This window comes from Meleagris gallopavo, chromosome 23 (genome assembly GCF_905368555.1).
Source record: "Meleagris gallopavo chromosome 23, MGAL_WU_HG_1.1, whole genome shotgun sequence".
NCBI classification, from domain to species: Eukaryota; Metazoa; Chordata; class Aves; order Galliformes; family Phasianidae; genus Meleagris; species Meleagris gallopavo.
The window spans coordinates 5,963,346-5,990,531 of NC_139426.1; the positions used below are offsets into that span (position 1 = coordinate 5,963,346).

General features: G+C 48.5%; 1 protein-coding gene across 4 annotated transcripts in view; it reads right to left on the bottom strand.

Moving 5' to 3' along the window:
• EPHB2 (EPH receptor B2) overlaps nt 1-27,186 on the bottom strand; it is a 107,866-nt gene that overhangs the window by 16,336 nt on the left and 64,344 nt on the right. The window contains exons 4-11 of one of the 4 annotated variants that reach the window (XM_085242637.1): nt 25,555-25,710; nt 24,309-24,644; nt 9,306-9,430; nt 5,029-5,191; nt 4,303-4,411; nt 3,858-3,970; nt 1,097-1,219; nt 555-802 (exon numbers count right to left, since the gene is read on the bottom strand). In XM_085242637.1, coding sequence (XP_085098763.1) covers nt 555-802; nt 1,097-1,219; nt 3,858-3,970; nt 4,303-4,411; nt 5,029-5,191; nt 9,306-9,430; nt 24,309-24,644; nt 25,555-25,710 — 1,373 coding nt within the window. Of the gene's footprint in view, nt 1-554; nt 803-1,096; nt 1,220-3,857; nt 3,974-4,302; nt 4,412-5,028; nt 5,192-9,305; nt 9,431-24,308; nt 24,645-25,554; nt 25,711-27,186 lie in introns of all 4 variants that reach the window. The other 3 variants (XM_085242636.1, XM_085242639.1, XM_085242638.1) reach the window with 3 other exon arrangements.

Below are 27,186 nucleotides of genomic sequence, written 5' to 3' on the forward strand. Positions count from 1 at the left end.
TCAGACTCAAGCCTGCAAATATTTAGACACAGCAGCTGGAGCTGAAGCCCTGCTGTGTAAAAGATCTGGCAGAACTCACCTCCATGTCTGTAAAGGAGTTGCTCTGAAATGAGCAACACTCCTCTATTACAAGTGTACAAACACATAGAATCACAGAATACTCCGAGATGGAAGAGACCACAAGGATCACTCAGTCCAACTCCTGGCTCCATTTATGGAGCCCAACTCCACCCAATATCATTATGACCAGGACAGGATGACCTGACCTAGATGCTACACATAGGAGTGAAAGAGTAACAGATTACTTCTAAGGCATTGGGAAAGCTTCCTTTTTCTTTAAACCTGTAACTTTGATTTATGTAACTGTACTAAAAAAGTAAAGCTTGGTTCAATCTTGAGTACACATAAGATGACAGCCCTCCTCTTGAGGGCTCCTCTTGCCACCACTCCTCTTGAGACCACAGACCTCCCCAGTGGGCAGTGAAGGACAAGCTATACTGGCACAAAGAACAAATCTCTCCCTCCAGTCCTCCTCTGACCCTGGGATTTCATACCCTCAAGAAGGAGTCCAACGAGCCATTCTCCATGAACTCTGTAATGATCATGACTGGGGAACTCTTGGTCACCACTCCCTCCAGGTGGATTACATTGGGGTGGTCAAACTGCCCCATGATGCTGGCTTCACTCAGGAAGTCCCGTCTCTGCTTCTCTGTGTAACCAGATTTCAGGGTCTTGATGGCCACAAAGATCTCTCTTTTGCCAGGAAGCTTGAGATGCCCACTGCACACCTCACCAAATTCCCCTGTGAACAGAGAGAAACAGGTTGAGCTCGTTGGCCTTCCAGAGCTCTGCCTCACTCCTGAGAGACCCCACTCCTTGGGGCTCCAGCAGTGAGCTCCAGGAGAATTCATCCTTTGGTGAGAAGCACTGGGCACTATGGACAGACTGCATGTGGTCCAGAGACCACCATGTTCCTGCCAATCCAGGAAGGCTGTAGTTAAGCATAAAACCTTATTCACGTTAGTTTTCCTAGTACATATAAGGCTAAATCCTCATCAAGACTGTGGGACCCAGCCAACATTCCCAGTTCACCTACCTGCCCCAATCACCTGCTCGATTTTCACACAGGAGATATCAATTTCTTTTGCAAATTCCCTGACAGCCTCATTGGGATCCTCGTAGGTAAACGGATCAATATAAATCTTCATCCCTGGAGTCACTGTGTAAAGTAGAGGGAGAGTCAGACAGACAGGCACAACTGGAGCTGACATCAAGAGAAATCTATTTGTGTGTGCACGTGGGGTTGCGTGTGCCTCCATGGGACTGTGTGCCCATGACTGCATGTATATCCATGTATGCTACATGTATGTGAGTACATTTGTGCGTGTGCGTGTTTCTGTGCACAGTAACGCATGTGTATGCAGAGGGTTAGCACATAGCAGGGAGCTACTTGGCCCCACTGACCTTCCCTGCATCTGCTTCCTCCTCAGTAGACCATCACATCAGATACATGGGAAAGCAGAGGAGAAGACCTGGGCTCAGGTAGTCCAGGACCTAATCCAGGAGATGGTGAGGGTTGCCTTGAGGCATAAATGGAGGCACACGCTGATTCTCTTCTACATAGAGGTGGCTCCAAGGTGCCTGGTACTACTGTACAGCTGTAAGACTGACCCCTCTATTAAAGATTCTGTGACCCTTCCATGGGCAACGCAATCAGGACAGAGAGCCCAGTCTGCCCCCTGCTTTCCTGACTGCTACCTATAGCCTAGGACAGCTTTATACCACAATCCTGTGCTCTGGCCAGTCCCCAGATTGGATGTATTTGTAGAGCAGAGACCACAGAAATAGAGGCACAACTCCCAAGTCCAGATGTAGGATGATGGTCAGACCTATACAAGCAAGCTGCTGCAATGCTAAGGACTTTCAGGCTGCCTATGCCTTAGCAATCTGTTAAGCATAAGAGTAGCCTCTCTACAGCAATCACTGCTGGGAAACAGAGTAGGGACTATGCCTTGGATTGGTGTCTTGAGTGATGTGGCTAAAAGGCACCCCAGGCCTGTTATCAGTCCGTCTGTATCTGGTGGCACCTCTCCTACTGCGACAGTTGTGAAGGCACAGCTATTAATGCCATCCCAGCCTGAAGCTGTCATGTTGCACACCAGACCCCGGCAGAAAGTGAGAATGTATGTTTACACATGCAGCAAGGACTGACAAACAACTGAGAGCTGCATTTACATAATCTTTCTTGAAGAGTGTCATTTTTAGTGGTAAGTTATAGCAATGCAGCCAGCACAATGCTGTTCTGGCATGGAGTCACCGTTCAGTGCTCTGCCTTATGGAAAATGTTTCCAAGGTAAGAGCAGAAACACCCGTGAGCCCTGTGCCAAAATACTGCTGATATTCTCCAGGCACGACCGTTTTCAGAATAAAGCCCAATGTCTGTAAAGGAACAAAGTACAAACATCCCAAAGCTGCAAACATAACATGATGTACATAACAACTGAGATTGGAACAAAGCAGGAGTTTAGTGACAGATCTCTAGCTAGGAAGGAAAAAGGCATTTTGGAGGGCATGCAGCCAAGGGCTGGTGAGGAGAATGAGGGTGAGGCAGGGTGCGTAGGGAGGTTGGAAGCAGGAATGCTGGATGTGAGGGAGTGCCTTGTAGTGCATGAGGATGTCAAAGAGACAGGCTGCAAGAGAGGGCATGTTATGTACTGTACCTATTACGTAGAATAGTTTGAGCTGGAAGGGACCCTAAGTCTAGTCTGTCACCCCTGCAAAGAATAGGGACACACACAGCCCCATCAGTGCTCAGAGCCCCTCCTTGGGTGTCTCCAGGGATGGGGCACCACCACCTCTCTGGGCAACCTGTGCCAGTGCCTCACCACCCTCACTGTAACAAACTTCTTCCTTATATCCAATCTAAACCTCCATACATAGATACAGAACTCTACAGATCCAAAAATACCTACAACACATATAGATACAATGCATAGCATGCCATATATTTGTAAAAAAAAAATAAGATAGATAGACCATATTTACTAGGATTCTGGAAGCAGTGGGACGGTCAATGGCAAAGGAACTATGTGAGCTCCTGCAGGAGGACAGTGCTCCATAGGAAGCAGGCAAGTTGGGAAGGATATCTCTGCTTCCCACAAGTTGGGAAAAGCTCAGAATCTGAGCAGCAAGACAAGGTAGTGGTAGGGGCTTCACAGCAGGAGAGGGAGTTTTGGGGGCATGTGGAAAGGTTTGTTTGATGTTGCAGAAGTTTGTTGGGCATGCATGGGTGCCCGCTTCATTGTTCGTATCCAAAACCATGCAGGTTTGGAGAGCACAAACTCTACTAAGCATGGCAGAGACCACAGAGGATAGGGTGGGAATCTAAATGATGCAAGTGGGTGATCCAGGCAACAAATGCAAACTTTGGTTCTAGGGGATGCAATATGCCGGTTCAGAACGCATTAGGCTGCTACAGCCAGTGTCTAGGAAGGGTGTGGGGAACCAGAGGCATGTTTCAGCAGCGCACAGTGAGATCACAGAATCATAGAATCCTTAGCGTTGGAAGGGACCTCTGAAGGCCATCTAGTCCAACTCCTCTGCAATTAACAGGGACGGAGGGAAGAAGTGCAGGGCAAGCAGACATAAGCCAAACATGCAGCCCAGATCTCTCCAGTAGTTTCCTGGAAAAGCTTAGCCTTGTTAGACAGAAGCTTTCTAAAGAAGGATCTGGCCATGCTTCTGGGAACCCTGATTAGCACAAGGATCCTCTTGTCTTCACATGCACAAATCTGCCTGGCTAAGGACCCTGAGCCCTCCCCGTACAACGCAAGGAATGAGTGAACAGGAACACAAACCGAAGAGAGAGCGGACCCCCAGGCCTGGCGGGGGACCACGGTACGTACTGTGGCCACTGGTATAGTGCTGCAGCTTGTCAGTGTACTCAGAGTCGGCGCGTTCAAAGCCCCGTCTTCTGGAAAGAAAGGGAGTCCTGAGCAACGTGCACAGGTCAGCTGAGGCTGAGAAATGAAATGCACTCTTCCCTCACATCATGGAATAACAGACTATCCCAAATTAGAAGGGTTCACAAGGATCATTCAGGCTGGAAAGACCACTAAGATCACATAGTTCAACCATCAGCCCATGCCTGTGACTGCTCATTGACACCCAACTCCTGAACACTTAACATTCCCATCTCCATCCTCTCCAACTTCTACGCCCGCCACCCTCCATCTCTAGCTGCCATCCCTCTGCACAGCCCCAGTATAGAGGGCCTCAAGTGATGCTCTCAGACTGACCTACCTGTTGCACACAATAATGATGACAACAACAGCAATGAGAAACACCAGTCCTGCTGCAGAGGAGCCAATGATGAGTGGCAGCTTCTCCTGGACACTGGTCTGGTACTCGGCTGAAAGGAAAAAGGAATGGGTTACTGCATGGACTGACAATACGTTCATCAAGGATGGCCTATATTTGTATGGCTACTGCTATGGTGCTTCTTGGTGTGGTTTTGCTTTGTCCAGAGCATGTCTCATGTTGGCTCTGACGGAGGATGTTCTCAAGCAGGAAGGTTGGATGGAGTTATCCTTTTTGGGTGGGAATGTTTAGTCCTGTGGATGCATGCTGTGCCTTGCTACTTGGCCTCAAGGCTAGAAAACTGGCTCGGCTTGTTTTATTTAGCTGCACAAATGTAGAAAGTAGAGACCCAAAACACATTTGTCATCAACAGCTCTGCAGATGAACATCATAAATTCCATTTCCTTTAAATCCAAGTGAACAGGCAGGTGCCCATGCCAGAAAAACTTGGCAGAAGTTGGCCTAGACTATGTCATTCCCTGCATGGAATACCAAGTACCCATATCTTTCTCCAGTGCTTGCCAGGTTGAATAAACCCACAAGACTTATCAATGCACCTTTGATGGGATTATCAGGAAGGGGACTAGTATTGCAACCAGTGCACCTCCTTCTTGTTCAAGGCTCTCTAGACCTTGTTTCACGTTTATGCAGGGGCAGTTGAAGACTCACCTTCAGTCATGGTCTGGAAGTACATCTTGCCACTATACCGGCCGTACCCAGCCACGGTACGTGCTCGCACTTGGAAGACGTAGATCGTGCCAGCTTTGAGGTTTTGCACTGTCACAGTGTTGGTGGGGCTCTTCACTGCTGTTGAATTTAACTCACTCAGGTTCTGCCAAGAAAATATACATCTGTCATCAGAACAGAGAGCCAAGGTTCTGGACACTGCACCAGAATCAGGCTCTGCAATGCTCAGAACTACAGAAATTCCAAATTTCTATCCCGCCCCTTTTTCTGTGGTTATTCACCCAATTTATTCTTTTCAGTAGCACCTCCTGTCTGGCAGGTGAGGTTTCTTTGGCGGGGTCACTGCTTGGAACAGATCAGCTAAAAATCATGGCAAGTTTGCAAGTGAGTCACTGAGAAGTGCTGCCTTCAAGTCACTGCAAGGGGCTGGCAAGCCCACCAGGCACAGGGTCACCAGTCAGGAGAGGTACCTCACTTCTCATGAGATTTTGGACAAAGACTGGCAGAAAGAAGTCACAAAGATACAGTTTGCATAACCCCATCAAGTGGGACCTGTGGTTGAGGGACTTGAGTTGGGAAACTCCACTGGGTGCCAGGGAGGAATTTTTATTTGTTTCATGTGAACATGAGGTAGATCAGAGCAAGATCCAGCCCAGAAGACTAACTGCACCCTGGGCTGTATTAACAGAAAGATTTCTGTCTACACCAATGCATGCAGCATGGGAAATTAACAGGAAGTTGGAAGCCATGGTGCAATTGGGGAACTATGACCTAATTGCTATCGTGGAAACATTGGTGGGACCGTTCACAAAACGGGACCATGACAATCAAGGGCTTTTTAGAATGGAAGGAGAAATGGGCAAATTGCCCTCTATGTTAAGAAATGGAGAGATTGCCAAGAGCTGCCTCAGAAATAGCCAGAGATGGGTTGAGTTTGTGGGCAAAAATTAAGGACTGGACTAAAAAAAGACATCTGGTGGTTGGGGTCTACTATAGGCCATCAGATCAAGGGGAACATACGGATGAGGCCTTCTTGCTTCAGCTACAAGAAGCATCACACTGACTCTCATCCTTGTAGGGTATTTCAACCTCACTATTCACTGGATAGGGAATTGGTTGGATGGTTGCAGCCAGAGGGTTGTGGTCAGTGGCTCTACATCCAGGTGGAGGCCAGTGATGAGTGGTGTCCCCAGGGTCCATCTTAGGAGTGGTACTCTTTAACACCTTTATCAGTGATATCAGCAGCAGGATCAAGAGCACCCTCAGTGGTTTGTTGATGGCACCAAGCCGAGCAGTGCAGTAGATACAACACAAGGAAGGAATGCCATCCAAATGGATCTGGACAGGCTCAAGAAGTGGGCCCATAAGAACCTAATGAGGCTCAACAAGGCTGAGTGCAAGGTGTTGCAACCGAGTTGGGGCAATCCCAGGTACGTGTACAGAGAGGGAGAAGAACTCATAGAGAGCAGCCTTGTGGAGAAGGACTTGGGGGTTCTGATGTGCTCAAGAAGCTCAATTACAGATACAACAAAAATCGAGAAAAAATGAGCTCACAGAAAACTGATTGCCTTGTTTGTGTGAAAAGGCCTCAGAACTCCCATGGATCCTTCCCAGGAAGGCAAGGAGAGAAGTAGGTCAGGAAGTGTTTTCATTTTTACTGCCCAAGGGCTTGGATGAAACCTCCTAAGCCCTTGGATGGCATTAACACCACAGTTGTTTTAAAATCATCTGTCCAACTGTTTGAGAGTACCTCATCCCCACACTGTCATCCTGGAGGATTTTAAGTTGAATGCCACAGATATGCTTACAAGATGGTTTATAGGCTAGGAAATGAATGTCTGAGGAAGGTATTCTCATACCTATGCTCTCTAACCCCCTCGTGCAAGGAAAGAGCATTTATGGGTTTGTGCCTCCACAAATCCATGGCTGGAACCAGGTAGAGGGTGACTGCAGTTTAATCATTCTCCTCATACCTCTGTACCACTTTCCCTCAAGCCTAACAGGGCTAAGGCTTAAAAATGGCTTGGTAAATCTCTTAATAAATCTATTCTTTGCCTTTGGCATATTGCTCAGACATCACCTCTTCAACAGCTTGCTTATTCCCTTCAAACACTCCTCTCCTTTCACCCTTCTGAGCTTCTCCAGCATGTCCAGGTGGTTTAAAGCCTATGTTCCTTTGCTGTTTCTCCAACCTCACTTTTGAAGGGCTTTTCTGGATGATTTTGCTTTGAGTTTGAGAATAACATACTTCTAACTTCCTGATAGACTTCATTTAGTGTCCTCATCTGGTTCTTCTCCCTCTGAGCCAAATCTATTCTGAAACTGAAGTCTGATCAACAAAGAGTTTCTTGAAACATGCATAGTCTGTGAAACGCCCGAAGGATTTGCAGAAATGGTTTCTAAAAAGTCATGTTTTATCAGCCAAAAAAAAAAGCAAAGAAAAATGTCAACCAACTTAATTTGGCAGGCAGTTCCTCTCTGCATCTGCACAGCAGCAATCTGTTGTGGTTCCTGAAGCAAACAGAGTCACACGTACAAAGCAAGTCCGAGGCTGGATGCCAAATAATAACACAAATGTGAATTTCAGCCCCCTTGGGATCAAATGCATTAGGAGGGATGCTCGGATGTGGTAGGAGGGTCATTCTGGTTACTCCTGGGATGGATCCTTGGGGCCCACAACTTCATAACATCACTGAGCAACTAGGTCTGGGGGTATCTCAAAAGCATGGAATCAAAGGATCATTAATGTTGGAAAAGACCACTAAGATCATCCAGTCCAGCCGTTACATTTCCTATCCCAGTCAGGTATCTGATCAAGTGTGCCTCTTGGAAGTAAAAAAGATACCAAAAAAATGTACCAACAGGTTCAAAGCTCAGGAAGAGAGAGCTGCAGTGACAGCACTTGGCAGCTTGGGTTGTCCTCTCTGCCTGTGCTGGTGCCTCCTGAAAGCCTTTTGCCATAAAAAGCATCGCCCAAGTATGGCTTGGACTGCTCGTCCTTGGGATCAGGGACAGACTGTGTCCAAATATTTGACAACAGGGGAAAGTAGATGAACACCTTGTTGTTGGTTGCCACGAAGAGCAGCTTCCCCTTTAGCCAAGCCTCCCCCAGAAAATTAAGGGAAAAAAGAAAGAGGATGAGACTAAGAGAAAACAAGACTGGTAGAATGAACTGCCTGAGATCATTCTGAGTGTCCCTGGGGAAAGGGCCCTTCTTGCTTTCCAGATGCATCTTGTTACCTTCTCATCCATCTTGCCATGTATTCTGGGATCATCTCCAAGGGTCAAATAAAAGGCTGTGATTTATGCAATATAGGTCAGGACCTATTTAACAGTCTACAAAGAAGCTCCTCCCGCCTCCCTGTTCTCCCTCTGGCTCTTGGTGATGAGAAAATAGGTCACAGGCAGTGGGGGGGATTAATCATTTCTTCCGGCAACTGCTGGGAAAATATTTTCAGTTCCATTTAATCATAAAGCTTTTTAATTAGTTAGTTTGCTTTTTTTTTTTTTTAACATATAGTTTATAAGCTTTTAGGCAAAGGGGCAGATTCCTGGAAGGAGAAATCTCCTGCTCTCCAATCCCCATCTCCATTGGGTAGTGTGGATGAAGTTCAGCAGTCATGCAGAGCGTGGCATGTCCTGGGACCATTATCAGTGCAGTCTTCACATCCCTTGGCAGACCCATAAGACACCACTCCTCTGCTAGGAGGTGGAAGAGGGGATGGAACAGTCAGAGCTATGGGATCCTCACCAGCCTCACCTTAAGTTGGTAGTGCAACGTGTTCCCTCTGGAACAGCTTTCCCCTGGTATAACATCCAGGTAAAGGGGTTGAGGCTGCTGCACACAGGTGCAAACTCATCTTTTGTGCAAAGGCACTGACACAAAACCTCAAAGATTGGACAGCTGGCAAACACGATCCATCCTGGCACAACATGCTATGTGACAACCCTACAGCTCCCATTCCCCACTAATGGAAAGAGAAAAATTAAACCCTGAACCTGGCTGCTGGCTGCCCGGCTCTCCCTGCAATGAGTCCACCTGACAGCAGCAGGAGAGGTGAAGAAAGGAGAAGCTCCTCCTGAAAGACCAACACGGTTATGCTGCCTAAGCATTGAGCTGCAACCATCACTTTGCTCCAAAATGTTGACAGCCAGTGCCACCCACGCTGATGAGCCAAAAGCAGTAGCCTGTGCACGCCCTTTGCATCACCTCCTCTGCCCAAATCTTGCAGCCAATCCCTGCCATGGTCCCGCAGTACCTTCTCATAATATTGCAGCTCATAATCCAGGATGACTCCATTGGGCTGGTCAGGTTGAGACCACGAGAGAGTAATGCTGTCCACAGTGCGGCTGACCTGGTGCATGATGGACACAGCTGAAGGAGCTGGAAGAGAAAGAGAGAGGCCTCAGTCAGGTGCTTGCATGGACACGACCACATCCCCTGGCTGGAGGCAGGCAGCTGTGAGTTTTTGCTATTTGGAGCTACTGAATTTGCTTCCAGCAGTGGCAGGACTCTCCAGGGGTCCGGAGATCCTGGTTTTTGCTTTTTGAAGACATTAGTTAAGGTTTTCACAGCTCACATAATTAGAAACCGTGTAAGGAAGCATCTTTGGCAAGAAAACTGGAAAGAGATCATTCATTCCCAAGCAAAATGAGCCCAGGGTTGGAGCAAACACAGCCTTGTTCTCCTGAAAAAGTGCTACCAGCCCAGCAATATATAATCCTCCTTGCTTGCCATGGGGAAGTAGGGGGTTTTGTACTTTGACATTTGCATAGAGAGGCTTCATAAGGAACAGGCAGACGCAGGAAGCAAGCAGCTTCTCTCCTGCTTGGTGTGCTGGGTCTGCAAGTTGCACATGTCAATCAAGGGAGGTGTGTACAGCAGCATGAGCATGCAACACAAACCTGACCTGACATGCTGACAATGGTGAGTCTTCTGCCGAGTCAGAATGCCCTGGAAATAGCACACCCACAGACGCCTCTTGTCCCACTGAGCACAATGGGACCTTCCAGCAGCTCTTCAGACAATCCAGGCAGCTGCCCACCCCTTGCACTGCTCTGGTTATTGCCTATGGCCAAGTAGGAACACTGCAGTCGGAGCTGTGCTAACAGCAGGTGGGACAGGGGCCACCGTGTGGATCTGCCACCCTCCTGGGCAGCGCTCAGCAACCTCGATCCCTCCTTACTGTCCCAGTCCCCCACATTCAGTGCCCATATTTGCACACTTCTGGGATCAGTATCTCATGCTGGTGCTAAGATAAGACATGGGTAACATTCCCGGAGCCTGTCAGCTCTTGCCAGAACTTGCTGTTTCTTCATCAACGCAGATCTCATGGAGCACCTGCCATCTCCAAGAAAGAACATTTCTCCCTGCAGAGAAAGGCTTTGGAAGGAAGATGAGACCAAGCTACAGATGGCCCTGCAGATTGGCTTTGGACTGAGATGAGCACACAGCCTGCGGGTGCTCTCGGAACCACAGAATGGACTGAGTTGCAAGGGACCCTTAAAGGCCATCAGGTCCAACCCCAACCCACCATCAGATGGGGCTCTATCAGTGATCAGAGCCACCCAGCCTGATTGGGTGTCTCCAGGGATGGGGCATCCACCATTCATCTGGGCAACCTGACTCCACAGTCCTAAACACTTCTCCAGGGGCTCTGAGCACCTGATGGAGCTGTGGGTGTCCCTGTTCACTGCAGGGGGTTGGACCTGATGGCCTTTAAGGGTCCCTTCCAACTCAATCTGTTCTATGATTCTCAGTAACTGCTCTTATTGTCAAAGTCATCAGGGAAAAGCTCAATAATGAAATCATGACAGATTTGGGTCAGAAGTGACCTCTGGAGGGTTCTAGTCCAACTAGCTGCTCAGTGCTGAGTACTTTCAAAGTCACATCATTCTGTTTAAGGCCCATGCCCAGCTGACATCCAAATACATCCAAGCATGGAGATCCCAAAGGCTCTCTGAGTGCCTTTCCAGAAGAAGATTTAAAGCATGCAGAGTAATAGCTAAAAAGGAAAGAGAGGAAAAAAGCACAATCTGGGATAGCGCTACCCAGTGATAACCTCATCACAAGGTGTGATGCAGCTCTAACACAAGCATCAAGCACCTTTGTGACCAGCCTCAACCACTCCATGCAGAGAGCTTTGCTGATATGGGACATGATGAAGTGAAACAGAAAACGCCTGTGAGACACAGACACTTTGTGACACAGGATGAACACTGCTGGGCATAGAGGGCAAAAATTGCAAAATCTCTGAGCTGACTTTCCTGAACTGTTGTTTCTGAATCAGCTATATGCTTCCATTAGGTTGTTGAGTATTTCAAAGCAAACACATAACAAACTGTGAAAAGGAGAAGAAAAAAATGAAGTCTTTGTTCTTTCAGCTCGCTTTGTGCACAGCTCTTTCCAGGACTATCCAGAGCACGGCTGGGCTGTGAATGCCAAAGATTCGATGGCAGCACTTAACCTGGCACCGTGGGGCTGGTCACCTCGTTCCATGAGCAGTGATTTCTCTTTGTTGCCTCGTGACAAAAGAAAGACAGCTTTGGTGACCATTTCCAGGTCAGTGCCCAGAGCCAAGGACGCTCCTTTTGCTACTGGTTCTCCCCTGCTCATGGAAGGGGTTTGAATTACTGTTGATGTGGATAGGGATGCTTTTTCTTGACTGAAACGCTCGAGCCCCGCACTATTTCAAGGTAAAATGAATGATTCGAGTCCTTGAAAGACACTTTTCTACATCCTTGTTATCTGGTACGGCCTCAGATTCTTTGGATTCCTCTTAGAGGAGCCCCGTGGCTGGAGAAATAAACCATGCCAAAACTACTGCTGGAGTGTAAAACATGCTTAATGAAAATCCCCTGATGTAAAAAGGCAGTTGACCTGTCCTGCTGTAACAAAACCTGCAGCACATGGGGAGGAGAGGCAGCAAAATCTCTCACATTGTGCAGAAGCACAGGAGGAATGCAAGGGATGCTTCCATGGTTGTCACCACAAGGCTCCGTTCTGCCACACAGAGCTGAGCACAGCCAGACCCCTGACTGACCATTTCCCATGACAAGTCAAACACCTGCTGAGGAGGAAATGTAAATTCATCACTTGCTCTGGCAAGAGAAGCACCACAGACACAGCGATGCTCAGCTCAGAGAGTATTTAACTTTTGTACAAACAGGGGAGGAGCTTCAACAGCAGAGAATCATAGCATGGCTCAGATTGGAAGAGCCCTTAGATATGATCCATTCCCAACCCCTGCCGTGGGCTCTTTGCCCCTCACCAGATCAGGCTGCCCAGGGCTCCATCCAGCCTGGCCTCGGGCACATCCAAGATGGGCACCCATTACTTCTCAGGGCAGAAGATAATGCTTCATGCATATGAAGAGTCTTGCCACTGTCAAGGTCAGTCTAAAAGACATTCTGCATGAGTACTCATGTACTCATTAGCAAAAGGGGAACGGGCAAAGAAAGGCCTCCTTCTCTGCTCTGTTTCATCACAGCTGTGCTGCAGACTAAACCTACCAAGGGGAAGTGCTTTGCTATCTCCCAAGGCAGCGTTTCTGGCCAAGATAATCAGCTTAGGTGCCTCACTTGTGTTCAGTTGAAGCTCAAGGGACCATACTGGGGAAAGAGATGAAGCAGGAAGCTCAGATGCCTCTACATCTGTGAAAGCTGAAGGATGTTTGCTTGCTGATGGACCCTAGACAATTCTTGGGCATGCAGTGCACCTACCCCAGGTGCTGGGCTAGCATTTCCTGGGCAAAGTAGGATGAACACCCTGTCTGTGACCATGAGACAAAAGGTGGGGCTGGATCAGACTGAGCAAACTGATCTTCATTAAGGGGGAGATGGACTAAAAGGCTTTCAAGGCTCCCTTCCAATTCAAATGATTCTATGATCTCAGATAGCTCTGGATTTCTCCATAGGAGCCAGCACTATCATTCACTCTTGATTCCTGCTGAGAGGTTCAAACAATGATACCTAAACTCAAACAGCTGAGCCTCCCTCTTGCTGTGGGGAGATCTACAGCTGAGCTCCTGGTTGTTGCTGATGAGGTCTCCAGTGACTACAAGAGAGGCATGGCTGTGCCACGTGCTGCCTCTGGAGCTCAGCATGTATTTCCAAACAATAAATAAATCATTATTTGCTCTGGAAATAGATCTACTTTAAGGTGACCATCAATATCTTTTTAAAGGTTTACATGCTTGCTTGAAAGCACATTCCAGGTATCCTGGTGGAGCTGACGTGCAGTCTAATACCTCCATGGGCAAGAAACCAGAGAGCTCCAGACCCGTCAGCTTCAAAGGGCATCTCAAGCAATTTTTAATAGAGACAAGGAAAGGGGAGAAGACAAGAATGAAAGAAATACGTACTTTTCCAGAAGACTGAAGCACTTTCTAAGCGTAGTAATTCCTAGAAGAATGTCACGCTGACCACAAAACCCAGGGCAGTTTGATGAGATTGCACAGGAATATGTCAATTTACAAAAAAAACTGGAAAAAGATACTCTAACACCCAGGTCTGCACATTCACACAAGACTTGTGATAGAAGCCAAGCAGTCAGTTCAGGTTGGAAACTAGGAAATACTTCTCCAAAAGAGTGGTGATGCACTGGCACAGCTGCCCAAGGAGGTGGTGGGGTCACCATCCCTGGAGGTATTCAAGGAACGTGGAGATGTGGCACTGAGGGATGTGGTTGGTGACACGGTGGGGGTGGGCTGACACTTGGACTTGGTGATCTTAAAGGTCTTTTCCAACCCTAATGATTCTGTGATTCAGCACAGCTGCAACATCTGTGGTTGACTGTGTGTGTATATTACAGACAGACATCCAGTTTTCTTTGAAGTCTGCAAATAAGGACGAGCCCATCAAGCCTCTTGAGAGGCTTCCCTTGTGGTAACTTGCCACATTATAAAATGCACATTTTACTTTCAGGTTGAAATTTATGGACTTCAGCTTCCAACTGCTGGATGCTTTCTGCTTTTCCTAGCAAAACTAAGGAGGAGTCAAGAAAGTGAGTTTTATCCACATGAAATTAAGTAGAAAAAACATGAAAACATTTTCTTTTCATCTTCTATAATCTGAGTAGACTGAGTTTCTTGTGTGTTTCAGAGATTTATCAGCCCACGTATCAATCTGATAGCCCTCCTCTGAAACCTTTCCAATCTTTTGTTAACCTTGTTTCCATATCTAAATCTCAAAACGGATCTCCCAGCCACTAACAGTCAGCAGCACCTCCTCCCTTAGGTTTGACATTCCTCGGAGTGTGACCAAGTCAACACTTCTCCAACTCAGCCCAGTTCCTACAAGGCTTTGGCAGGGCTGGTGCTCCCTTTGTGTTGTGCACCTTCAGTTTTCTTCTCGTTCTTTATATTATGCTGAGGGAAAGGAGGGCACAGCCGTAAGACTGAGATCTGCTCTCTACCACGTGCTCTGCAGTAGGATTTTTTATTCTGTTGCCTTTCTCAGTGGCAACCCCAATGAAGGGAGCACAATCTCACCTCTAATGTGGACACAAGACCATGACTTCTGGAGCTCTGGGAACCTTAAAAAAAGACCACCTTGACTTTAAACCAGGCACCTCAGGACTCAGGCTGTCTTGGCATTCCCTACAAACCCTTCTGTCCTGCTGGGAGCAGGGTGAGAGACCCCAGATGCATCAAAATTAGGGTAATTGCTGAAACTGCTGTGTCAACCTTAGGGCAATTCATTATGATAAAACTGACAAAAAGCAGCAGGGGTGTGTCACACAGTGAAGAACTGTATTGGGCGAATGAGAAATAAATAGGCCTGTTTTCCTCCCTGGCTTTACGCCTGTGAGATGTAGTTTATGGGCATTCTTAGGAAGCTCACACACTTCCCCACACACCTATCTCCACAGCACTAAGTTTTGTCAGTTTGGTTAGGAGTTCCAGGGACTGCTCTGGGTACCCTGCTCCTCCTATTCAGCCAGAGCTGAAGTTATCTTTCTCCTAGACTCTCTCCCACTCGTGTTTTTTAAACACCCAAATGTGAACTCCTTCTCTATCCCACCTCTACCTTTACATCACAGAGAGAGCAGGAATAAAGGCAGGAGAGTGAATCAGGTCTCGCTATGGGAGAACAGCCAAGCATCTTCCTTGCAGGCATTGAGTAGCACAAGCTATTGCCCTGTGACACAGGCTGGTCCCTGCGCAGACTGAGAGGTTGCTGCTGTAAAGGCAGTAAAACTGGGCTGGACACTACATCAGTGCCAAGCAGGGAACCAAAGCCTTGGATGCCCCCAGGCAGCACCTTCTGCATCAAACACCTCCTGGGTGTTTGATGGGGAGTTGGTTAGGACCATGCAGCTCCAGGCTTTAGAATGCTGTGAGACATCAGGCTCTTTGCACAGCTTCTTGTTCATGATCTGTCTATCCATTTGAAACGTTGCCAATTGCAATCTGCCCCCCATTTCACACCTAGCCCCTTGTCTCCTTCACCTGCCAGCACTGCAAGCTCAGCCTTTCACTCCTTGCCTGTCCATGGGTCAGGGCTATTGAGATCCCTATAATCAAAGGGCCTCCATTCCTCCTCTGGATTAGCTGGAAGAGTCAAGTTACAGGCAGCAAAACCACTATCTCTGATCACTTTAATACCACTAACCCATGTCATGTCAGACAGAGTCAACATTTGCTCTGGAAAACACGACAGAGAAAGAGCAAAGCCAACCCGACCCACAGCCTCTCCCCAGCAACACTTTGAAATTACCCTGGGGAAAAAAGAGGTGAACAGCTGGGAGTTTTCCAGCATCTCCTTGGAGCCCTTCTGACAGATCTCAGTCCCTGAAGTGTCAGGTTACTGGACGGGGAACTGCTTTTATTATAAGAGGGTCAGTGGGGAATTCTGGCATTTTCAATTACCCGCTCGCAGGAGCGGCTGTGATCCGGGGTCAGGATTAACTGTGTGACCTCCAGCTGAAGACGGAGTGGTAGGGAAATGCAGCATGATGCTGCAAGGCACCAGCTAGTCCGGAGGCCAAGGGACAGGGCAGAAAACGGGGAGACAGGGAGAAAGCTGCTCTCTGGTGAGACCAAAGGGTGATGTTGTGCAGCAAGGAGGACGTGCTGTGATCAGTCATGGAGCACAGGCTTCCCTGAGCCTGAAGTCACAGGGCCTGGTGACATCTAGGCTGGGATCCAGGCTCCACAGTGCATGAAAGAAAAGTTGGAAAGGCACAGTGCCTCCGTGCAGGGCTATGGGCAGCTCAGACGTGTGCCTGCCTGCCGGTGGGGCAGAGATGATGTCTGAAGGATGATCCCCTTTGGGAGTGCAATAAAAGCCTCAAGCCCTGTCCTTGGGACCGTGATGGAAACTTCCAGGAGGTCAGGTAGGTTGCATATGAGGAAAAGCTTCTCTGAAAGAGTGGTTGGACACTGGCACAAATGCCCAGGGAGGTGGGGGAGTCACTGTCCCTAGAGGCATTCAAGGAACATGGAGATGTGGCACAGAGGGATGTGGTCAGTAGTATGGTGAGGTGGGCTGGGGTTGGACTGGATGTTCTTAGAGGTCTTTTCCAACCCTAATGATTCCATGGTTCTAAACAGGACAGGGTGAGAAGCCAGGACAACTCACTGTGCACCTCCACAGACCTGAATGCCTTGCACCAGCATCCCAGCCAAGGAGAATATAACCCAGACTGGCACTCCCTGCTTGCCCTGAGATGTCCCAGACCCACAGGGTTTCCAGCTGTGAGCAAGTGGATCTGAGTGTCTTAACTAAAAATGGACTTTCTTTCATTTTTCTATGAAGAAATTCAAGTGCCTGAGAAGACCAACACGAAAAAGGTGGTATCCAATTAGCGTGAGAGAAGGGATGTGGTTCAGCTGGCAAGTGATGTGATTTAGTAGGCATGGTGGCCATGGGTTGATGGTTGGACTTGATGATCTTAGTGGTCTTTCCAACTTTAAGGATTCTGTGGTTCTATGATTCTAGGTAGCCCTGCCAGGCTGATACCCATGCTGTTTGTGTGGAGTGACTGGAAAATTTCCAAGCAAGCCTTATCTCCAGCCTCTCAAGTCTGTAACTCCACACGCTGGAAAATCTTAAAAATACAGGCAATCCAAAACTGGCTCCTGGCTCAGGCCTCATCTAAATCAACAAAGGTTTGGTGTAGATTACAGCCTTTAAAGCAGCTCCTAATGCCACAAACCCAGTCTCTGGGCTCAGGCAGAAGAAGGCTTTTGGCTGTCTTTATGCTCTTTGTTTAACTGAGTTTGCAGCCTTCATTTGCACACTGCCAGCCTGCCCACGGAGAAGGGCTGGACTTTGTTCTCAGCATGGAGAGGAGATGCTCCACTGGCACTCTGGAGAACCTCAGCATCCAGACTCAGATATGGGAGTGGGTTTGGGGTCACTCAGAGCCAGGCTCATCCCCACCTCCACATGGAAATCTCATCTGCTCCAGATCAAGGCAGAAGCATCAGTGCAGGGCTGGCGAGAAGCAACAGAGCTGGCAGAAGCCATCTCTCCAACTTGTTCCCCAGATTTTCAATAACGCGGTATTTTCTTAGAAAGTGCCTAACTGTAACCTAAAATGTTCTTAGAAACATCCCCGTTTTGGAAACTGCAAACATGAAAAATGGACCAGAGAAATTTTTCCTGATAAAAGCTTGGAAGAAGGATGCCTGCTGCAGTGCATCCCCTCCCACCCACTGGGTCTGGCTAATTTGAGGCTCTGCCAGGCTGCCTTCCGCTGTGTGCTGGGAAATTCTGCAGCTATCAGGATTATTTTATCTCTGTTCCAACACTGTGACCCTGAAATTTTTGTTCGTAGCACCTCTCCCTGCATCTCTCCTGCGTCTTTGTGGCTTCATGTACCTGCTTCTGGCAGCTCCACCTGCCCAAATGCTGGCACTCGGTGCCTCGTGCGCAAGCAAGGCGATTAGCACTGCAGATCGTTTGCCAAGTGCAGCAGTAAAGATAAATCACCCCTCCTGAACACATAAGCAAAAGGTGAGCACCTGAGCCACTCTGTTGGCTCACATGCAGCAAGGATGGCAGCGCATTGCAGGGAGGGAGGGAGGGGTTGAATCACCAAAGGGGACTTTCCACCCGCATCCATCATGGGTGGTTTTTTGTCTTCCACACAGAGCCAGCTCCAGTTCCAGATGCTCTGGAACAGGTTTCTGAAGCCCCAGGCAGGTGTGGGAAAAATGATCCTCAAATTCACAAAGTAATTTATGCAACAGGGAAATCTGGAAGTCAGCAGGTGGAGGAGCCCACAGAGCTGGTAGTGGGAGAAGAGCATCTGCTAGGAAAGCTTGAGACATGCAGATTATACCCTGCCTTGCCAGCATCCCCCCAACTGCCCACCACAGAAGCAGAAAGAGGAGTCCTGAAGAGCCAGCAGCTGGCAAACCTCCTGCCATCTGGGAGCCCTGGCTCCAGGCAGTCTCCAATGGGCAGAGCAGAGGAGATTTGGGCATGGCCAGGGCTCTCCCAGGTGCTCATGGCCAGCTGCTGCCATGCCCTCAGCCAGCCCAAGGCAATAGGCTGGGACATCAAGTCTTCCAAAGAAGAGGAGGACCTTAGAAATAACCCTACAGTAGCTCAGCAGATACGTTCCTGCCTCACTTAGACATACAGGCTGCTGCTCTGGCTTCTTCACCCAAAGCCCACCACTAACCATTCTGTACCATCTGCTCTCGTCTTGCTTTAATAGCATTTTTCTCTTTTTGGTGTCCCTTCATGCTACTACACCCATACAGACAGCAATTCCAACCCCATCACCAAGACTAAACACACAATGTCATTTCGATCTCCACTCTGGAACATGGGTTTTCTGGGTTCTGCTCTCTTTATCAGCCTTTCTATGTACCTAATACCAGCACAGTTCAGCTCTCTTGAATGTGGGCAGCCAGATGTCCGTGCAATGACCATGTGAGTCACAGAATCCTTAAGGTTGGAAAAGACCTCTATGGTCATCCAGTCCAAATAAGTTTCACCCAGCTTTTCCAAATGGCAGTGAGACTTCAGTACAGCTGGTGTACCTACCTTGCAGAATACAGTCCAGTCTTGCATGTGATTCTTTTTTCATGAGGTGTTATATGGAGAAGAGCTGTCTCCTTTTTATGGTTTGCTCTTGGGTCCTACTCAGCTGTCTCCAACATTTGGCACCAAAACAGCATCTTGATGTCTAAAGTCTGGATGCCTTTCTCAAAGATGTTTCATTCACACACAGGGCTGAATGTGAGGTTAATAGATAAGCAGGGTAATCTATAACATCCCTGGGCCTGAACATCTGAATCTCAGTGTAACACAGGACAACGTCCACAAAGCATAGCTTAGGAGATTCGTGTTGGACATGAGGAAAAGCTTCCTTCCCAGGAGGTTGTGCAGCCCTAGGACAGGTTGGAGACGTGGGGAGAACTCTGCTTTTGGTGATTACCAAGAATTATCCAGCCAAAACCATACCTGTCCTGCCATAGCTGGGTGGTTGGATGAGAGATGCAAGATGCTGGGATGCTACAGTCTCCTGGCTCTTACATTTATACTGGAAGACAACAAGAAATAGACTCATTTTAAGAGCTGGAAAGCTCATTCCAGCTCTCTTCTGCATACACTTCCCCAGGTTTTTGTTTCACAGACGGGGAAATCTCTTCCAAGCTGCAGCCTACTCTGGGCAAAGCCAGGAGCAGAAGCTCATGGACCATGGCTACAAGGGAATTTTAAACCTTAATGATGTCTGGCACGAACCTAGAGCACAGGTGTGAGCTGTTTATCTCCCAAGCCAAAGGACTCAAATATATCATCAAAGTAAGTTATCTGAATCCACAGAAACACAGAAGATGGGCCATTCAATTCTGCTGCAGATCAGTTTATTGGGAATGAATATCTGTTCCCTATGCCACACACTCGCTGATGCTCACATTACCTATCCCATAGTCTGTTTATAGTTCATTTGGGCTCTGTTTGCAGCCAAGAGCCTCTGACACTGGAACGAATCCTCCCTTCTGACTCTGTGTGACACAAGAATCCCTCACATAAGGAACACGTCCCCAAAAATCTGGATGTTCTTGTTTCCCCAGACACTGGGAGGTCTTGAATTGGTGTAATCTGCAGAGCAGTTCTTCCTCCTCCTTTCCCAGCCTGATACCAAGAGCTGCTCTTCCCACTTGCTATATAAAACTTCCCTGCCCAAGGAGCTCTTTCCTTCCCCAAGTTTCCCAGGCACTCAGCTCATCCACAGCATGAACAGAGACTGAAAATCCTCCCAGCACCAAGATTATCCCCCTCCCCAACTCTCCCCAAAGAATACCCCAAATTAGCAAGCAGGAGCAGTATGTTGTCACAAGTGAGAGGGTTGACACATGGCATGGTTCTCAATTAGTCAAGTGTCATTATCCCAAGCATTGGGCCATGCTCAGCTCCTTGACCCCTGGCTTCCCTCCTGCTCCTTCCCTCCTGGGATGCTGGCAAGCCTCTCAGTTCTCCTCTCATCCACCCCTCTTGGCACAGATCTCTGGTTCTGGAATGGCTGAGAAAAGGTTTTTTGTGGCACCCTATATCTGCATGGCATGTTTGTTTTCTTTTATGCATCAAGGTCTTGTAAGACAGGGGTGGATGGAAAGTCCTGGACGTGCCTCCATACAGAGCTGTAGGGGAGCAGTACCATATGGCAGGAAAGCACAGGTTGAGCCATTGGGAAAAATGCAGCTTAGGGAGTCATGGAGAAGTCTACTGAGAAGAGCAAAGAGAAAATACAGCCTGGCCTTAAAGGTGACAGGAAATGGGATCATACAGAGTTTGCTGGAATGGGTAAATCCATTGAGTTGGTTGACTGGGGAGCAGGGAAGTTGTAGAAAGAGAAGATCTCTTTCAAGCTCTTTTAATTTCTTTTGTTCTGATGCTGGTCCTTTATAATTTTCTGGTGTAGTCTGCTAATGAAGACGGGAAGGGTGAATTTAATCTTAGTCACGACTGCCTAAAGAGCAGTTAAAGAAGGGTGAAAGCAAGCTCTGCTTATTGGGGATAGATGACATGACAAGGGGAATGAGCCACAGATACAGACTAGAAATTAAGAAAGGCATCTTCTCAGGAGGTTGACATAGGAGAGGTTACCAGAGAGGTGGCATTTTCCAGGACTCTGAAAAAGCCACAGACACAGAAACAACCTCTCTGCACAGCAGTGAACATAGCTTGATGGCTGAGCCCATGAATACAACAATGAGGTTATACTTAGGTCTGGAAACCTTACAAATGTAGGTCTTGCAGAGAGGCATACTGCATCAGGGAAGCAGAATGTGAAGGGACCAAGACATTCTCAGAGAGACCACCAAGGAGGAAAGAGCTCCTTGCACAGCTGAGTAAGGCTGCACAGTCCTTGGATGTGTAGAGCAAACAGTGAGCAAACAGTACAGAAAGGAGTTTATTTGCAGTGGTGCTTCTACTGGCTACAGTATCTAATTAACACAGAATTATGACGAAGAATATGAAAGTGTCCACAAAGAGCTAAAGGGAGAGCCACATTCTGCAAAACCACCTCATAGCGAAAAAAGAATGATCCATCTTGGTCTAATTGTCTCTTATTTTCCCTTGAGAGAAGCTACCCACTGTGTCTCTACACAAGTACAAACATCCTGCTACCACAGGACAACAGCAAAATACGTTTGGTTGACATAGACTGAATGTTAGTGAAATCCAGACCAGAAATAAGGTCGTATTTCAAATGATGGCAGTAATCATTGGAGAGACAGTGATGAACTGTCTTTCACGGGGTGGTGAGGCTTGGGCTCAGTCTGCCCAGAGAAGTTTGGATGTGCTGTCCCTGGAGGTGCCCGAGGCCATGGATGGGCCCTGGGCAACCTGAGCTGGTGGGGGGCACCCAGCCTAACACAGGGGTTGGAACTGGATGGGCATTAAGGTCCCCTCCAACCTAGGCCATTCTAGCATTCTGTGATTTCTAGGAGAACAGGAAGGTGAATGGTGTGTTATCTTCTTTGATCTCAAGCTGCTATTTAGTGTCAACTGTCACGATGCCATCAAACCCACCAGTTGCACTCCTCCAATCCAACTCAGTATTTGCACTCTGGCCATTCTACAGGGATCGTTTTCCCACTCTTGTAGCATCTTTTCTCTGTAATGCTGAAAAATTTACGATATTTGAAGGTTAAAGATGCTGCTGGATTTCAATATAATCACAGAACGTCCCGAGTTGGAAGGGGCCAACCCGAGATCCCTGAGCCCAACCCCTGGCTGTGCACAGCACCACCCAAATCCAAACCCTATGGCTGAGTGTCCCAGTGCTCCCTGTGTGGGGCCATGCCCACTGCCCTGGGGATCTGTGCCATGCCCACTGCCCTCTGGTGAGGATCCTCTCTCTAACACCCACCTGAGCCTCCTCTGATGCAGCTCCATGCTGCAGCCACCAACTCCCAGCTCAACGCCCCACTCTCTCCGTGCACTCTCCTCCTGGTACAACACCCTCTATTCTCCTGTCCCAGCTCTGCCTTTGTGTGTGCAGCTTCTGTTACCAACTGCTAATGATCTACACCAAGGCTGCCAGGCAGTGTAAGCTGAAGAATTCAGAACCTCTAATTACAGAGGAATCAGCAAGCAGACAGTTACTGTTTAGTGCTAATGAATAGATACATTAAAGGAGATATCACACAGGCTGAAAAGTGTGAGTCCTGATAATGAAGGAGTATCAAACAAGGAGGATGATGATCAGGGGACTGCAAGAGGATTCACCTTCAACTCGGCTTTCTGCTTTTCGCCAACATGGTTCATGGGCGACCAAAACATTTTTGCATGTTCCTCTCTCAGCACTGTGTGTGCCCAACCAAGCGATGCCCATTTGCACCACCACTGCCTTACCAACACCCCACACCACCATCCGTACCCTGCAGCAAGCACACACCACAGCCTCCAGCTAACTCTGTGCCAGTGCAACAGTCCACACTCATCCAGTTTAGTGCTGAAGTTCTTGTAGTGTCCAGGAACCCTGGGGAACGTTCACACTCCCTGCACACAGTCTGCAGCATTCAGACCAACCACTTGCTTGCTTCCTCACACCATATTGATGTGCTTCCACCGTGCAATAGGATTAAGCTCAGGCCTGGCCCCAAGAGGTGCTCCAGGTCCAGATGGCTTCCAGGCAGGACAGGGAGAGCAGGTCTGCAGGCCACCCAGCCACCAGCACAGCTGCCACCTGCAGCTCTCGTAGGAAACAGCACTGCCAGCAACCCTAGCACATCCCTTTCCCCAGCCCCCTGGGCCAGCACAGAAGCTGGCAACCCAAAGAGAAACCATTACAGCTTTGCTATGTTGTCTTCTTCACCAAGCACAGCAGAGAGGGGCTTGTGAGTGTGGCAGGTGGCTTGCAGCAGCACAGGATCTGGAGCAGTTCTCCAGGCAGCAGTCCTGTACAGCTGGCTCACAGCCTTCCATCTCTACAGCCTTCCTCTGTTTTCAAGGCCTGTTCTGGTGCTTGGGCCAGAGGCTACGCTTTCTCTGCAGTTGGAGCAGAGATGACAGCTTGTGTCAAAACACTCGAGCCGATATTACCTTCTCTCCTCAGGAACCAGGAGCACCAACAGAGGCTGCCAGCAGCAGTGTGAGCTGCTGCTGTGTCTGCAACGCTGCCAGCAATGAGGATTAAAGGCACCTACAGTGTATGTGCCTGCTGGCACCAAAGAAATGATTATAGGTCCAATGCCAGAGGGAAATGCTGAGACATCAGAGGACAGTGACATGAGCTGGACTGCTGCAGTGGCTGGCATGGCAGCTCTGTCTTGGGGCACACAGAAATAGGGGATATTTTTCATATTCAAGGCTTGGGATTCCCTCTGGTTGAGTTTATACATAGGAGGGAAACCGATTTTTTACGTGGGCAGATAGTGATAGGACAAGGGAGAATGGTTTTAAACTAAAAGAGGGGAGATTTAGCTTAGAAGTTAGGAGGAAATTCTTGGTACTCAGAACCCGTCCAGAGAGCTGAGGGCACCCCATCCCTGGAGGTGCTCAAGGCCTGATGTAGGGGTGGAACCAGCCATTGGTAATGACTGGAGTTTGGGGGACCTTTAAGCTCTTTTCCAACTCAACCATTATATGATTCTACGTTTTGTCCAGGAATTTCCAGGCCACTGCATCTGCTTACTACAGAGCAAGAGATATCACACCACATCTCACCCCACTCTGCCTCCCCTTCAGGCCCTGCTCGTACCACAGAGCTCCATCCAGCACGTGTGTTCAGTCCCTAAACCCCCACCTCCCCTTCCCACAGGAGTCTGACAAGAGTCAGGGCCTCTTACCAGCCTGGTTGGTGGTGATATTCACTGATGCAAACTGCGGGGAAAAGGGGCTTTGGTCAGTGACCCCATTCACAGCCTGGATCTCGAAGGTGTACTGCGTGTGGGCCAGCAGGTCGCTGATGTAGATGCGAGGCTCTGTCAGACCCAGCTGGCGTGGGGCAAACTGCACGTTGTCCCCACAGCGTGTGCACGCCCCGCGGCCCGACCCGCAGCTCTTGCAGATGATGTTGTACACCAGATCCTCCCGGCCCCCTGAGTCTCGTGGTGGGGTCCACTCCAGCATCAGGGAGGTTTCGTTCACGCTGGAGATCACAGCCTGGGGGGCAGATGGGATGGCTATGAAGGGAATAGAGAGAAAAGTGTAAGAACAAGAGCTCTGAGCTATGGGAACCCATCCCCAGCAAGGACTTGCCCTGCGTTGAGCCCAGCTGCTTCTCTTGCTGGACCTTGATAACCTTGAGATGTGGGTCTATGTGAAAGGAGTGGGGTTCAACAACAAAGAAGCTCAGAGGGTTGCAGCACCTGTCCTACGAAGAAGGGTTAAGGGAGCTTGGCTTGTTCAGGCTGGAGAAGAAAAGACTCCTGGGAGACCTCACTGTGCCATTCTAGCCCTTAAAGGAGCTTATTAACAGGAGGGAGACAATATTTTATATGGTCTGATAATGATAGGTCACGGGGGAGTAGTTTTAAACTAATGAGGGGAGATTCAGATTAGATATTAGGAAGAATAGGCTGCTAATTATGGAGTCCAGGCTGCCCAGGGAGCTGTGGATGCCCAATCTCTGGAGGTGCCAAAGGCCAGGTTGGATGGGGCCCTGAGCAGGCCAGTGTGGTGGGGGCAACCAGCTCTTGGCAAAGGAACTAGATGGCTTTATGGTCCTGTCCAACCCAAGCCATTCCATGATCCTGTGACTCTCTTGGTGTCACAGGGATGTGTGCAGGAAGCTGAACAGCCAAAGGCAGGAGTGGGAATCAAACTTACCTTCTTAACTTAGGCCCGTCCCTGCTAAACTGATCACACAGTACCCACGACAAAATTCATCTGAGATTTTTGCTATTTTTTCTGATTCCTTGCCCTTACCCTAAATTCCTGAGCGCCTACACCCAGGACTTAGCATTCAGGAGCAGCCCCAGAGTGAAGTCATCCCACAGCCAAAGCACTGAGTCACCCTAAGTGCTTTGGCTGATGCATGCCTCCTTCCCCAGCTCTGTGCCACCCTTCCCCAGTTGCCTGGAGCCCACATACTGGTGCATGGCATGTCGACAGGGTCAGCATCTGCCCGATAATATCCGTTTCGGCACACGCAGTTCGTGGCCCCTTCCGAAGTCGTCCGGCTGTTAATTGGACAATGGACGCATCCTTCATCTCCTTGGCTGGCCTTGAAGGTCCCTGATGGGCAGCCTGGAAGAGAACCAAGAACAATGGTGAGTTGTGAGGAAGGAGGGCTGGCGAGGATGCCCAGAGCTTGGCAGTGCTGTTGGAAAACGCTCTTTGGGGCGTTGCAGCATCCAAAGCCAAAACCTGACAACTTGAAATGAACGAAGTGGAGAAAGAGCAGCTGGTGTGAAGACCCTGAAAAGGCAGGCTGAGATGGGGTCCTTATGTAGATCTCCCCTGTTGCATTCCCAACCACAAATGCAAAAACAAGGTCCGCTGACCAAGTCTTAGGACTGCAAAGGGGATTTTTATCTGCTATCATGGAAGAAGTTCGGAGTGGCTGTACCGAATCAGACCAAAGGTCCACAGTCTCTCAAAGAGGATGGCATGAACTGGGCTGCTTATTTTCTAGTAAAACCTTCTAGGGTGGAGATCTTCCCTCCTGCTGGAGGTGGAACTGACCTGCACAAAGCAATGCTGAATCTTCCTAAGAATTTCACATTCATGTAAGAGTCTCCATTAGTTTCCTCTCGTTTATGCCATTGCTAATCATGCCATCACACACAAGCAGCAGTTTGCTGGGGTCTAGCCACTCACAGATGAAGCCACATCGTTAGCAACAGCCGCTCAAAAAACGCATGTTCAGCCAGGCATGATGGGTGCCAGAGTTCACGTGCTGCCTTGCAGCAGATGGGTGGTGAAGACTGGACCACAACTTGAAATATAATATTAACAGAAACGGTGCATTTGGCTAAAAATATTGTTGCAAAGCCTACAGCACTAGAAGGCCCTTTCCAACTCAGTGGGTCACCAGTGCCAATGCAAAAGCTTGGCTATAACCATTTATCAGCATGGCTCTCAGCGACTACACTTCGTTGTGACTTTCCGCCACTGTTAATCTCTCGTGCAGCATGAAGAGCCTGGGGGGTGGCAGGTGGTTTCTGCACTAAAATGAGTTCAACAAACTTCTACTTCAGTTCATCGTCAAGGCTTTCATGAACGAGGCAGAACAAAAAAACAGCCCAGGAAAAACATATGGTCAGGACTGAATCATATCGTAGAACCATAGAATGGCTTAGGTTGGAGGGGGGGACCTTAAAGACGATCCAGTTCCAACCCCTTGGCATGGGAAGGGTTGCCAACCACTAGATCAGGTCGTCCAGGATCCCAGGATTGCTGTAAGCAAGAGCTGTTAGAAATGCCTACTTTTGATTTAAAACAAATACACAAATAGGAATTTCCTCTGTTTTCAACCCTTACCTTCAATATTATCTTGGGTTTCCAATGAGAAAACAGAAGAACACACTACCCTGCATGCAAAGTCCCTTTGGACTCCTGAAGTCAAAGGATCTGCTGGAAAACTGCTGGAAAGCCAGCTTCTCCCCTATCTCATGTTCATGAATCTTTTCATCCCCATGGTCTCCCATCCTTTAAAGCTTTTGACTCCTTTTCTGGTCCTGTTCCCAGTGTGTGTCTCAGTATTAGCCCATCTCAGAGGGT